The 15,817-nt window shown below is 31.9% G+C and overlaps 2 protein-coding genes across 2 annotated transcripts in view; one reads left to right on the forward strand and one right to left on the reverse strand.

Moving 5' to 3' along the window:
- LOC126768941 (uncharacterized) overlaps positions 1-11,286 on the forward strand; it is a 51,543-nt gene extending 40,257 nt beyond the window's left edge. The window contains exons 5-14 of the mRNA XM_050487417.1: positions 815-877; positions 2,136-2,350; positions 2,420-2,539; positions 4,384-4,509; positions 4,653-4,802; positions 6,538-6,733; positions 8,695-8,828; positions 9,353-9,482; positions 9,618-9,708; positions 9,964-11,286. Coding sequence (XP_050343374.1) covers positions 815-877; positions 2,136-2,350; positions 2,420-2,539; positions 4,384-4,509; positions 4,653-4,802; positions 6,538-6,733; positions 8,695-8,828; positions 9,353-9,482; positions 9,618-9,708; positions 9,964-10,093 — 1,355 coding nt within the window. The 3' untranslated portion in view covers positions 10,094-11,286. The remainder of the gene's footprint in view (positions 1-814; positions 878-2,135; positions 2,351-2,419; positions 2,540-4,383; positions 4,510-4,652; positions 4,803-6,537; positions 6,734-8,694; positions 8,829-9,352; positions 9,483-9,617; positions 9,709-9,963) is intronic.
- A 100-nt stretch (positions 11,287-11,386) lies between these two features.
- On the reverse strand, positions 11,387-14,105 carry LOC126768976 (PCI domain-containing protein 2). Its single transcript, XM_050487490.1, has 3 exons — positions 13,715-14,105; positions 13,087-13,249; positions 11,387-12,230 (listed from the first exon to the last, which is right to left on the reverse strand). The coding sequence occupies exons 1-3, from the start codon at positions 13,922-13,924 to the stop codon at positions 11,425-11,427; spliced, it is 1,179 nt and encodes a 392-aa protein (XP_050343447.1). The 5' UTR covers positions 13,925-14,105; the 3' UTR covers positions 11,387-11,424.
- Between the last annotated feature and the right edge of the window lie 1,712 nt (positions 14,106-15,817).

The following is a 15,817-nucleotide window of genomic DNA, read 5'->3' on the forward strand; positions in this document are numbered from 1 at the left end:
GATGGAAGCGATGGTTAACATTTCTTACAATGCCAATGTCTATGGGCGTTGGTGACCACTTACCATCAGGTGGCCCATGTGCTCGACCGCCTTCCTATTATATTCCTTTAAAAAAAACCATCTCGAGCGTACAAGACAATTAAATTATTAGTTATGGTAGGAGTCATTTGCCACTGAAATCAAATTTGTGTTGCTAGGTAAAAACATATAGATGAAACTGAGCGTGTTTGTACTTTTGATACTATAAATATTTAAAAATACTTTTATCGGTCAAAAACACATTTTTGCTTTTAAATGAATATCGTTTGTTTGTTTTGTACTTGGTGGTAAGGCTTTAGAGAAGCCTTTCTAGATACCAACAGCTCAACACATGCGACACGGCCAAACCACAATAGTTACTATAGTTACACTTAACTACATGCACAAGGGACATAACATCAAGGTACAATGTTGGTGGCGCAATACTGATATGAGGGATAGTTAATTTATTTATTTATATTATTATTTCTTATAGTGACAATGTCTACCACGGCGGCGGTGGTACCACATATCGTCTGGTACATTTTTTTTAGTTGGCCTAGCTATTTTAAATATAAAATTAAAAATTATCAGTTTTTTGTGTAACTCGGTGTTAGTTTAAGCCTATATTAGAAACACTAATATGAAAAAAAAATTTTTGCAAAAAGCTTAAATGCCTTTTATTTGACGAAAAAAAAACTCTAAAGTAAAATACTGTGAAATAAATTCGACAAAAGCATCACATACAATTATATCATATAATGGAATTATTTCTTAATGTAACGTTATTCCGCAGAAGAGACAAGTAAGGAGACCGTTCCTGGAATACAAAGTGAACATATGGAATTTCACCGACTTGGTAAGTGTGTAATTTGTTCTTGGTGTAAATACATTTGGATCGACACAGTTATGTAATTAAACAGAAACAGTAGTACAGAGTGAATGTGTCTGATATCACCTTAAAGCTGTGTTTATAACTATGAAGCCATATGATAACAATATTCTATGTGGTAACGATTTCGGGTAGCTGCCAAGTGTAGCTTACGCTAAATGCGTACGACACGTTAGAATCAATTGAAGTCTCTCTATAATTTTGATATATTTTTTTTTTGTTTTTGGCATCGTCGTGATGATGTGTCCGAACCAGAGCTGTACTCGTTAGAAAATAATAGTTGTAAAATTGTTATCACGTCACTCTAAAGTATCAACATTTTAATGAAGTTAATTTTGTTGTGTAACAAAACGATAACAAAAATTAATCATACAAGTTGTACTTTTATTTAATGGTTAATGAAAGAACTTAATAAAGCTTAAATCAAACAAATAAACTTTGACTTTCATTAGAATGTTTGAAATATACGTAGTACCCGAGTGTATAATAAAAGTGCTAACGAATTTTGCGTAAGCTTTTTTTTCAGGTCAATAATACATTTGTCGTTTTTATATATATTTATTTTTAATATCTAATTTAATGACATCATATTATATAGCTGTTTAGATTAATTACTCAACATTGATATTAATGTACATTACCTGGCTAATTAAACTTATCGTAATATCGTAATACGTGAACATCGAAATCTGTCTTATTTTTTTTAGTATGTAGTATAAAAGTAGGATATTTAAACCAAAAGCTTACAAAAAGTACCGTGTCAAAACCTGTGTATACAGGCACAACAGATGATCATTAATTATTTGTTATATTTCGTGTAAAAAATGAGTAAATTAAAATCATTGACAATGCTAGTTATTATTATTAATCGTTTATTTCGTAAGACGTTGTACAACATCATATTCACTACTTGTATTGATGTGTGATACAAGTAATTAATTTAAAAAAAAGCTTAGAAACGAAGCAAAGGCCTATTTTTTTATTCTTTAGTACATTTAGTATAAAAAATGTAGAATTTAAAAAAATAAGTTGTCGTTACAAGCTCGTGTATGCCTTTATGACATCACGAGAAATCTAATATAGTAAATCGTAGCTGTTGTAATGTAATATAAAGCTCCTTATAGCCTTTTACACCTTTCGTTTATTTATATAAAGATTTATATTTCTTTGAAGTTAAATTCCTACATTAATATGTTCAGTATTAATGGAGCTTTTAATTTAACAGATTCTGTAAAAGCGAACGGTGAACTTGTTTCTCGGCTAGAGCAACACGCCTCAGTTGATGCGACGGGAGATGAGAAGCCTCTTGTACATGCACAGACTCAGCTTGATTTACACGCTGAGGATGTTCACAAAGTTTTCGTACAAGATGGATCGCACGTAAGCATGCTAGACGCGACTGCTGCTACAACCATTGCACCCGAGGAACAAACCGCTAAAGTCAGTTAAAGATTTATGAATAGTTTGATGTTATATAAAAGGACGCATTTAATTATAAACTTTTTACAGATATTCCACGGCGCAGCTCGCTTGATCCAACCTGGGTCTGGGACGAACACTCCCCAAAATGGACACACAGCTGTAAGGCGTGCATTCAACGCCGACACTACCAAGGAGATGAATAATAATGTAAGGATTAAGTTCTCAAAACGTACTGTTGTCGCAATATTTTTTTTTAATTCGTTAAATACTTAAACTCAGCGTTATCGTTTGTTTCTATATGAAAGTTGCTGGTATTAGTCAAAGAACGATTGCCAAATCGGTAATGTAAGGCAAATGCATATTAATATTATAGACAAACCATATTAATATTAAAAAAAACAACAAAATATTAAAAAAAAACTTATTACTTATTAAATTATTAATATTAAAAAAAAAAACAACAAAAAAACATTTATTATATGACACTCACTTAACATAGTTTTTGGAGTGCATTGTTAGAAAAAAAATGAACACTGCGCTTACTTAAACAATTTAATCGCAGTAGGCACAAAAAAAAGAAACGAAAGCGCGATTTTTTTGTAAATTATTACTGAAAGCCTCTAAATATCCCACAGCTGGGCTAAGACCCTCTCTCCCTTTTGAGAAGAAGGTTTGGAGCTTATTCCACCACAATTCGGGTTGGTAGAATACACATTATAATAGAATTTCAGTGAAACATGCAGGTGTCACGCTATTTTTCTTTACCATCAAGCACGAGATGAATGACACAAATTAGGCACATAAAAATTCAGAGGTACTTTCTCGAGTTTGAACCCCCGATCATCGATACAGATTCATGCGTTCTAACCACGAGGCCATCTAGGCTTTGTAAATTATTAATATTTTATATTTATGTGGAATACATAAAATAGAATAACTTTTTTTTTAGAAAATCGAATTAGTATTAGTATTGCTTTAGTAGGTGTCGATTAAATACGAACTAATATTATAGAATTATATCAAAAAGCAAATGATAAAACATTACATTAATATATTATACATAACAAAAATATTATAAAAGTTAACTATAAATGCAATAGCCGTTAATATTAGCGCAAGATATTAAACCCAATAAAAGTAATCTCACGGCTACCTTCAATTACGCTAAAAATAGAATTACGAAGCGTAACTAAAGTAAATGTTGTCGTTAACATATTTTACGAGTCGACCAGACTTGAGTTTCGTCATAACATTTTTTGACAGAATTATTTTTTGAAAAAACAGTTTATCATACTTGCTTTAGAAAATTGAGATAAATATAACTATCAAAGTGATAGTTTAAGCGGATGTTTAAATAGAAAAGCTATAGCACGTATATAAGAAACAGTTTAGTACTGCAAAAATTAGAATTAGTAGTTGTTGTACTATACTAGTACTGGTGGTAGGGCTTTGTGCAAGCTAGTCTGGGTAGGTACCACCCACTCATCAGATATTCTACCGCAAAACAGCAATACTTGATATTGTTGTGTTCCGGTTTGAAGGGTGAGTGAGCCAGTGTAATTACAGGCACAAGGGACATAAAATCTTAGTTCCCAAGGTTGGTGGCGCATTGGCTATAAGCGATGGTTGACATTTCTTAGAATGCCAATGTCTAAGGGCGTTTGGTGACCACTTACCATCAGGTGGCCCATATGCTCGTCCACCTTCCTATTCTATAAAAAAAAAAAAAATATACGCACTTTTCTTAAAACTTACCACTCCAATTTGTACAACCACCTTGGCGAAAGATACATATTTAGAAAGATTATATTAAAAACTATTTAGTAATATGCTACAACACACGATTAGATTACACATAGGTGCAGTAACTTAGTGCGGTTGGAACCACCCGGAGCAGCTAGAATTTATAATATACTGTATATTATAAAATATAACAATAGGAAGGATAACAAATCAATAATAATATAAGAAATATACTTATAAAAATAATCAACCGCGAATACATATTATGTATAAAATGTGAAAGTTATATTACGTGTAACTTCTATCAGATGGATCACTACTCTTCATACGCGGGTGTGCAATATTCTCCGCTGGATATGGCCGAGTATGTTTTCTGGACCGGAGACGAACGGGGCGTTACAACGGCTATCGAAGAGTTTCTACAAGAAGGAATGGTGAGTTTTTAAATATGCGTAATATTCATTTGACTTTTTTTTAAGTCACTCAAAATTCAAGGCATTTTATTCTATAAACTATATGTAATATATTTATGTCCTGTTATTTAATAAGGGTGGCTTAATGTGAAAGTTATTTTTAGATGACAAAAGAAGAGGCCATAGCGTTTCTGCAGGAGATCAAGTTCAATATCGATTACCTCCGCGCTCACTACACGCAGAATATAAAGGAAGCGGAGGAGAGCGCGCAACAAGAAAAACTGAGAAACTTTATAATGGAACAAAATGCTAAGGTACATTGTTTGTATTTCTTGTTATAACTTATGTTATAATTTTAATTTTTGATATTTGTACAACTACAGATTCTCGTTAAGCTCTTAATTATGTTAGCTGATACCTGCTGCCTTGAGCATTGAGATTTTAGTTAATTACTAAGTTATTATTTCATATATAGTTTTATTGTATAACTCCGGATCTTGTCATCATAGTAATATATATATATATATATATATATATACTTATCGTTTCATCAAAATCAGTCTAGTAGCTTCAGCTTGGTGGACAAAACAACAGCCTACTGTTTTATACTAGTGTAATTAATTTCGGTTCATGAATTTTTCATTTATTGAAAGAAAACATCAAAAGGTATCGTACGGTTTTCAATTGTTTTTCCTATGCACTAAACCTGACCTAGTTGTAAGACATTTGAGCATTTGTCACAATATTTCAATTCAGACTCAGCCGATCAGTGACCCGAATTAATACGTATTCGGGCGACATGTACCGCGTTACTTTAGAGGTTGATGTGACGTTAATAATTTGAGAATACAGTATTTCGATATTGATTACTCTTGGTCTAGTAAATAACTTAATTATAACAGTTCAATGAATTTCATACTGCGCTAGGAAATAGCATTGATATATTAGAAGTACATCTAGATATTATATTCATAATACTGGTATATTAGTACCTACATCTTGTTTGTCTGTATATACTTACTATATTTTATATTGATTATATATTTAATATCGACTTCAAGCAATGTTATCGGTATAATAAGGAGGATATTTAATGTAATTTAGACAGTGCCTAAGTAAATGAATTTAGTCTCAAATGATGTCAAATATAAATATATATAGGTCGATACATGTAGAGTTAGTAGTCGTTGATTTCTGTGTAGAATAAATAATAATTAAATTCTATTTAATTACCTGTGTTACTTAATTGTCAGAAAACAATAACTACTCAATTTCTGCCGGTCTTCTCGGTAAAATCTACATTGCAAACCGGCGCTAACTTCAAATTTAAGATAATTTGACAAATTTATAACGGTTACGATATATTCCCGATTTAATCCGGGTGAATAGATCGGTTGGTTGATGAAGGTATACACACCTACACACACTTAAATGACTTTGGAGAGATTTTTGCGTTTGTACCGGGGCACTATTAACGGCAGATAATATACATTTTTTGATAAATAAAGTTTTTTTTGATACATGAAAAATGGTATATAGACGTAATTTTTAATCATTAATTTCTATAACTCCAGATATTCAGTAATTATGTTCATCCTCGCTTTCATCCGATATATAATTTGTATTCATGAAAATTCTTTCTGATATTGTATCTAAGGTCTCTCTTAGCCTAAAATTATTTTTCCCTTTTTAATGGCACTCGTAGACCAACACTTTTTTATTCCTCTACAGTTATGATATTAAATTTTGACTCAGCTAATGTCATTATAGAATTCATATTCGTTGTAACACTATTTTTTTTGCGACGTAATTTTTCACTATTCCCCATATATTTTATTATGAAGTAATTGGTAAGAAAAGAATAATTCAAAATTGACACTTCTAACACTAATTATTGGCCCGAGGTCCGTGGTGGCTAGCGCAAACTGGTCTATTTCCGATTTAGTCATTGTGTGTATTAGCTAATTTATTTGTATTACTCATAGGTCGAAAAAAATTTAGATTTAAAACCAATTAGTTATACATATTAATTGCATATTTGTTCCTTAGGAGTACCAATACCACCAGATACCTCCCCAGTCGTTTCCGTTCGGTGGAAGCCCAGACATCATCCGTTCCATATCTGAAAAAACGTGGGACATGAGTAACAACCTCGGCGCGATACCCTCACTACCCATTACAAGCGACCTGCGCCCTGAGCCCGTGAAGCGGACTAACGATCCCATGCTTCAGACGAATGTCATACGTAAGTCAAATTCAATTTTACGGTCTTTATTTTTTAGGTCTATTATAACATCATAAGTGAAACCCTTTGTTTAAGAAGGTTGCTTTAACACAACACACATAAGTATCTATAGGCTATTTCAACCAAATTACTTTTTTAATTTATTCCTCGTAAAGACAAATAAACAACTTTGACATCAAATTAACGCGGTTGGATTTGCGAAAAATATTTGAATGTCCGCGTATTTATAATCGAAACTTTGGAAGGTAAATTAAAGTGGCTATATTATAAGTTTAGTAGAATAATGTTGTGTTATAAATAAAGGTATATTAATCAAGAACTGTTTGTTGTACAATAATACGGCGGAACTATAAGAAATTCGCTTGGAATATGTAAATCTAAGGTTTGTTTATCTTTACTCTTTCGATTGGAATACGACGGCAAACATTCATATAACCTATACAAATATTTATCAAAAGCGGAGATTACTCGCGAGCGTTATCGCTGCAATTGCGAATTACAGCGACCTTTACCGACCTATACAACATTATAATATCAGTTATATTATATTTTTATATAAAATCAAAAGGAACATGTGAACTATTTTGTAAAAAATTGCTTTTTAACATTACTTGCAGAATACAATAAAATCAATGTGAATAACTAATTTTTTTTTTAATGATGTGATGTCTTCTTTAAAGGAGTTTGTTTTTAGTAAGACGAGCGCTACTACAATATAAACTGTGAAATTGTAAGGAAGGTATTTGTCCCTAATCGTTATTCATATAGCTTTTATAACAAAAAGTAATACGATATAACTTACTCGTATATCCTAAAAACTTTTTCCATTTTCGTTGCTTATTTCTCTTGAGCGAGTTCTTTTCTTTTTTACGCCATTTGGGGTTATTTTATGGTTACTTTAAGAAAATTCATAAAATAAAGTTTACATACTGGATTATATACGATAGTTATTCTCATTATGTATTTATAAAAATAACGGCTAAATGTCGTGTGTCAAACCACGCTCACAGAAAGGGTTCCTTTTGTATTGTGCAAAGAACTTTCAACTTAAAAAATTTGAGTTAACAGTAATTTATACTGTTATATTTTGTTGGACATCGTTTTAAAAACATAAGACGCTCTCTTTTGGTTAGTCACTTGACGTGCCTAAATATAAGTAGATTATCTAGCACATCATTTATGCATGTTTTTACGCAGCACCAAAAATTTGTTCATTTGATAGCATTTCTCATTAACACTAAAAATAAATAAAGAAAGTTATTTCTTCATTTCAATAACTACTATACGAAATATCTTGTTCAAATTATTAGTGTATTTGTTTTACACTCTTAGTACATTTTTTAGACTATTTTAAATTTAAAAGGAGAACGGACACAATATATACAATATGGATATTAATTTATCCTTGAGATCTAGCTTTTATTTTTATCTAAACGTTTTTCCCCAGTTAGTTGTGTATTAGGCACCTCTATATTTTCGTATATTAATTATACGATATATATATAGCATCCAGAATTGAAACAGTTTTTATAAAAACTTCAAATTGGTCTTTATAATAAGAAAACCAAATCATACAAATTGATGTACATTACTCACTTAATTAGCCTCAAAAATCTAAATAACATGATTAATCACATTCAACAATCACAAGTCGCGCTTATCCTTTCCGTCCACCAACGAAATCACGACTTAAAATAAGCGCGGGACTTTTTTTTTGACAATGCTGTTGTAGGGATAACGGTATCTCCTAAATGTACCTACATGTGTGGTGCCAAGTCTCCAAAAGAAACAGCTGTCATCATAATGTATCATGTCGAAGTAACTTGAATGCATTTTTTAATGAATATGAAGTAACAACCTGTTATTATCCCACAGCTGGGCTAAGTGTAAGGGCTTACTCTTTTAGGAGAAGTGAGCAGTAAATATAGAACATTCTATTTAATTGTAATTTCTAACTCAAGGCACGTCTGACTACGATCGTGAGACTCCAGTCATCAGTGAGGAAGAGTATGAGGAAATGATGGACAAGCTACGAGCGGCCGACACCTTGTACACCGAGTATACCTTGGAGGAGATTATTTACCAACTGGCTAAGGTACGTCCACTTCATTATATCCTTCGTAACAATTGAGTAGTGAGATTTCAACGTCGACGTAATCATTACTAATAATAATTCATCTTTATTTGTCTTGTTTCGAACTAATTTCCTAAAATATTACGTCATTAATTTTATTTAATATTTATTTTAATAATAATGATAAGCAGGGCGGACTCCGTACGGTCTTTCAACGGTTAATTTTATTTCCATTTTTCACTTTCTACTCATGCCGGTAATACTTCGTTTTCCCTTACAGTTAAATGGAAATATAATAAAAATTCGCAAAAAAACCCCCTAAAATGCCGGTGGGAAAGCTAAGCTCGTTACCATTTTGCAGTGTAAGTCCGGTTTGTTGCTGTTGCTCGACCGAGTTTGGAAATAGAGCGGAACTGGGCGAGTAATGAACTCGACATCCGCGTTAACCTTTTCGTCGATACACGTCACCGTATCGATGAAAAGGGGTGAACGATAGCCACGGAGAGCAAATGTTTATTACTGGTTGAGGTGTGCGCGCGTTGCAGATGATGTTCGCGCAGTCGCTGGGGCGCGAGGCGGTGTCGGCGCGCGCGGCCACGCAGCGCTTCATGGCATTTCTGGAGCTCGAAGCGCAGCGCGGACAGCTGTCGCGCACCATACAGAAGAAAGTGCTCGGTACTGTGTAACATTTCATTGAATTTGTCTAAACTGGAACGAGTAAATTATAAGCACGGTCACGTAACTAGAAAACTATCGACCTCATGTGACCAGATCAACGTCATTCATTCGTGATAATTATTAATGTTCTAGACGTGATGATGGCAGCATTGACAGACACGATCAACGATCACCCCGAACTTCTGCAGGCGCGGGATGGACTTGGCCTATCTCCGTCTAACCGGTAACATGAATTTAATTTAATAATAAATCACTTTACACGAGGAAGATAATAAATATTTCGTCTCACTCTAAATTTGTGTATGGAATTATTTATCTACTTATGTTGTTGCGTCTTGGCGTACGTGCTTAGTTGTTCGGTATGATAATCTATGTACCAACCAAGTATGATGAATAATGATAATAATAATAATAATAATATAATAATGACAATAATGAGAGCTAAGGAACATTTTCAATACGAGTGATATTTTTACAGAATAATGCATCAATTCTTGGAGACGAGCGCCTCAGAACCGAGCGTGTCCCGAGCGATCCTGGCAGCTTACAAAGATGAACTCCTAAAAGGACCGCCTATGCATAAATCCTCCTTTGCCGAGAGAAACTAAATCAAACGTATAACTTCGCATTTCAAGTCTCCTGCCATTTGATTTGATCTCTATCTTAGTTTTGCTAATATTTCCTTAGGAAATACATACATTACATAATGCCAAAACGTAGATCGTAAGATTAATTTGAGCTTTTCGATGGTTAAAATACTATAAAAATATAGCCGATTATTATTAGCGTAGGAAATAATCAATATTGCTTGTGACAATTACGTCATACTTAATATTATTTATTTATATGTTATAAGGTAGCAGATGAAAACAAGAGTTTCGTTTTAAACATCTACTGGTTAGATTTAATAAATATTCAAGTTACATTAACACATACATTTTTATATGGTTAATAGACATTTATTACTTTAGTAGACGAAATATAATGATTACAGTCTACATAATTGTTAAAATTTCAGACCATTTTATAAGTATTATCGATATAGACATATTATATATCGGTAAAAGAATGAGATTTAAGATATTTACAGATAAGCAATTTTATAACTGGCAACTAAAACACTTGGAAAATGGATAATACAGTATTATTAATACTATTTAAATTAAACTGACATCACTGACTGTAAGAAACATACACAATTATGTTTAAAATATAATTGGTTTTTTTTTAAACCTAAGTGGCTTATCCGTAAGTATCTTTAAAGGATAAATGTTAATGTAAATTATTTATAATAGAATTCTTATAATAAAGTATTATACATATATAGAAAAAAATTGTAATATTTACTCAGAAACTTGTAATACATATTTTTCTATTTCATAATTAAACATTATAATGTGCTTTCTGATCATTGGAATAACTTTCAATCTGCATCGAATATTAAGAATAACTTGTTCAATAAATTGAAACACTTATGAGAGAATATAATTTTAAACAGTTGCAAGTGCATATCAGAAGTACTGCTACAGAGACATATCATTACTCTGTTAACTTTATTTGTTTTCTCTTTAACCGATATCACAAAGCACATCACAATGTAAGTTTCTATCTTAAAATTCTTATCTATTTAATAGTAATAACTTGAAAATCTACTTGAAGACTTAGAGAAATCTATTAGAAATTAAATATATTGCAAGACTTAATTCAGCATTGTTAGGATTGATGCTAAGGAATCGGCGTAAAATTTATTATATCTATATTATTCTTTGAAATATATTATGAATTTAATAAAAAAGTTTTAATGTCATTAGTGTTTCATTTGCAATACCACTTTAAATTAAAATTAATGCAAAAAAGTATGTGGGAATTGGGTTTAAGAATGACAATTTTGTTAAGAACTATTCAAAAGATACAATTCACATTTATTCTGCACAAAGAATTACAAAGTCGATAATGGCGGGAATGCATTTTGCTTGCTAACGACGACTTTTTTGTGTTGGTATGACATGTAACCTTTAATCTTACCGAGAAATATCAAATTGGCTACAATGCACAGTGTTTCATCGGAGTCCACATCCTCTTGCCCACTTATTTGCAAAGCAGCTTGAAAACTGGCTATTTCAATCTGATGTGTATTTTCAGCCAAAAATACTTTCCGAAAAAGGTTCCTGTATGCAATTATTTTCAATTTCTCGACAATTAAGTAAATACCTGCCTTAATGAAAAAACTTTCGTGCATTTCCATTATTCTGTCAATGCCTCTCAAGTCACCATTCTTAACAACGGACGTCAAGTCCCAGAACTGTAGCAGATCATATTTCTGCAATAGACCCCTAGTTGGCATATAGCCAAGCAACATTTTAACTGGTATTAGGTATGTTAATATAAGTCTTTTATTCTTATGACTTTTTCTATGGCATTTTTGGAATGCAAAAGATAAATATTCATCTGCCATTCTATAATCAGAATCAAACATTGCTTTACGTCCTACAAAGTATCTGTATGTTATTTGCTGAGCCAATGGAAACTGGTACCAGAGGGGCGAAGAGTCAATGGCTCTTATGAGCGGTTTACATAAATGCAGTTTATTGATGCGGAAATAAACTTTGAGAAGTTGATTGACGAGATACAACATGCCGAGTCGTTTAGTATCGTCATCAGATGTTCTGTTGTCGGCTGCACATACTCTAAAGCAGGAAAGCAAGCTCTCAGCAGCTTTTTCCAAAATCTTGCCATTACTTTGGGCTAAAATGTAAACAAAAAAAATTATTGAGATATTTTTAATGATTTGTTCCATTCACATGTTTCAATAAATGTTACATTTCAAACTTTCATTCCATGTTTAAATTGGAAAGTTAGTTAGTTCACAATCAACTACTTTCTTGCATGCGTGACATGCAACTAATCTATAAAATGGTGGTAGGTCTGATATGATTATGATTTTGAATTTCCAGCAACTAGTAAGCTTTGTAACCTAAGGCAAAATAATTAGCCAGCCCTTTATTCGTAAAGGAGTGCTTATTTCCTCAATAGATTGAGTCAGTGAGGGAAGGGAGTTCTATCTATAGAACTGATCCATGATGCATAAAATAATATTAATGTAATACAAGAGATAAAACTATTTGCAACAGACTTGTCTATTGGTTTGAATTGGATACTTGATAGGGCTTCGTGCAAGTCTCAATAGGTACCATCCACTCATCACATGTTCTAACACTATGTAATAATAGTTTCAGTATATTTTTTAAGCAAATTGAAATGCTCTGACAACTATTTAATGAATAAAAATAATAATAAAAAAAATATTCACATAAGAGTTTATATCACATTATATTTACTTTGTCTAGATGAGAGAAAAATTAAGCAATAATTGAAGTTAACAAAGACATTTCAGAGTCCAGTTTGGGTCATCCTAGCTAGATTATAAGATATCCTGTTTTGAGGATGGCTAACCATCCTCTCCAAAAGTCAGTACCTCCCCATATAATTACAAAACTAAGCAACTAAAACTGTTAAGTTTTAATAAGGTCTTCTACAAAAGATGGCAGAATTGTAAAGGTGATATTAGTTTATGGTTTAAAATAAATGAAACAGTATTTACCTGTTTCAGCTTTTTGTGCAACCAGTCTTAAATCCAAACACACAGTGTACATTAAAGGAAGACACCAATTTTGTTCCTTTTGATTTTGCAGAATCTTCACAATAGTTACGACACATTGACTTTGGTGACTGTAAGCTTCCAAGAATTCTTTTTCACAGATGGCCTGCAACAACAATCAGCTTCGATATAATTATGATGACTAGTTATATCATGTGTTTAATAGAAGTAATGCATTGGGCAACTGTTACACTTAATAAATCAAATTATAAAACATTTATTTTTAATATAAATATATCATAGTAGAACCAGCTATTGGACTGGACATGAAGAGGAGTGACAAAATGTCATACTAAACAGAAGTCATACAGTCTTAGAAAATAAAGAAATTCATATTATTGTTAGCTAATTAGTTTAATGGAGACACATGAACTGAAGCACGGTCATGGACAAGTATGGTTTCAATATAGGCGGATTCATAATAAACGGATTACACTGTACTACATTTCAAGAAATGATAAATTTGTTCAAAATTGGACAGTAAAGCTTATTATCAATATCTAAAAACGTTAATTACAGTACATATAGTTCGTTAAATTATAATAAATAGAAAATTAAGTGTTATTTATACCTTCACACATAATAAATGGCAGATAATAAGCTCATCGAGGGGAGCTACGCAATTCCCTTCCACCATGGTAGCAATATCACTGGATCGTAGGTTTCTATTAACAACATGTGCATCTTTAAGGGACAAAAGTCGCGCCAGTTCGTGGCCTTCTCCAAGTCTAAACATTCTTTCCACCGTCTGAATATATTGGCTAAGAGTACCGGTTGCCATTGTAGTTCTTTTTGCTCTGTATACAAAGTAATTCTCAGCATTAGGTGACTCCAGCTTTAAAGAGTGAAGGTTAACTGAGTTAATCCTGCAACAATAGTTATTTTGTAACTTAGATTGTTGATGATTTTATTATGAACTTAGAAATGTTAGAACATAAAACGTTTATTTGACATTTGACAATTGAAAAAATCAATAGGTATCATATGGTATCGTAGACAGAGAAATACATAGGCATAGACAGAGAAACAAATAGACTAGGCATGGGTAATATCGCTTTGAAGCGATATCGTATCGTATCTAGATATCGGTTTTGAATATCGGATATCGTATCTATATATTTCAATATCTAGATATTGTATCGAGTCTATGGTACTCGGAAATCGAATCAGTACCAGATGATATCAGATTAATATTAATATTTGTGTTTATCGCATATATTATGTATTGGTTTATTTTTGTTATTGATAATAACATGGTTAAATAAGTAAATATTTGTTTATTAATAGATATGTTGCAGTTCCGAATTTAAAAATCAGTGAAATGAACTTTCCTTCATACTTTTTTCATGCTTATGAGGCTGCGTAATAGCGATGTTTTTTTGTAATGCCGGCGTATTTAAGTTCATTTCTTCGTATATACATCTCTTTTAACTGTTGTCGAAAGAGTAATAACTCGTATCTCTTTTGATCTAATTTGACTTTTAAAAATATCTGTAAAATGCCTGAAGAGCCCTTGTCTTTTTTGCCTACAGTTGGATTTATCGAAAATTACGCTCGTATTGGGACGAGACAATTCTTCATTGTATTTAACACAAACATTAATCTAACTAAAAATCATTCTTAAAATTACATTTAATGAATATTAACACTTGCCCTAAATACCTCATTTCCTTGAAAAGTTCAATACAATATGTACATTATTTGACACACATCATAAATTATTATATACATCTACCTAAACAAGAAAAAATACATGAGTTACGAAAAACACTTAAAATTAAAAAAAAAACGAGTAATTAAATTACAAAGCTAACAACGCGACCGCGAAAACATAAAACGAAAATAAAATAGATCATAAAAATAATAGCAATTTCTAAAATGACACCCAAGGTCAAACAACCGATACCAGTAAAAATATGATAATATCCTTAACGGTTAAAATATGTAGATATCCGTAGACAGAGAAACTAAACTTTGTTTCTCTGTCTACGTAGATAACGAATATCCGATATTTTAAAAAATATCAACAGATAACCTAAGCGTGAATCGTATTTATGAATTGTTCTGAAACCGATTATATTTTTATTAAATCAAATACAATATAGAAATATGTAATTATTAAATATTAGACATTGCGCAAACTATATCATTAAGAAGAAAAAAGAGATATATATCTTTTCACTTTAAGATATAGATAAACATAAATAACATAATAATAATAAATAGTACTAAATATAGATATTTCTAAATAATAAGTTCGATATATCGATATTTCACTACTCGCGTTCGCGCCTACTCGTTTGACAATTGATATTTACAAATTTACAACGATATTCGATATCGGATATACTGTATGCAGAGTATACAAAACCGATATCGGTGGATATCCGAATATTACAAATACTGTGCGTGCGCTTCGATATCTAGATATTAGATTTAGTACCATAACAATACCGTATACAGATTATACAGAAACGATATCAGTGGATATCCGAATATATAGATACTGTGAGCTCCGATATCTAGATATTAGATGTTGTACCGATATATAGATATTGTATCTATATACGATTTGTACCGCCCATGCCTAAAATAGACCAAGGGGCCGTGAAATCCGTAGACAGAGAACCAAATAGACCAAAAGACCGTGAAACCGCGATTGAGACAGAGATAG

This window comes from Nymphalis io, chromosome 6, assembly GCF_905147045.1.
Source record: "Nymphalis io chromosome 6, ilAglIoxx1.1, whole genome shotgun sequence".
Lineage (NCBI taxonomy): Eukaryota > Metazoa > Arthropoda > Insecta > Lepidoptera > Nymphalidae > Nymphalis > Nymphalis io.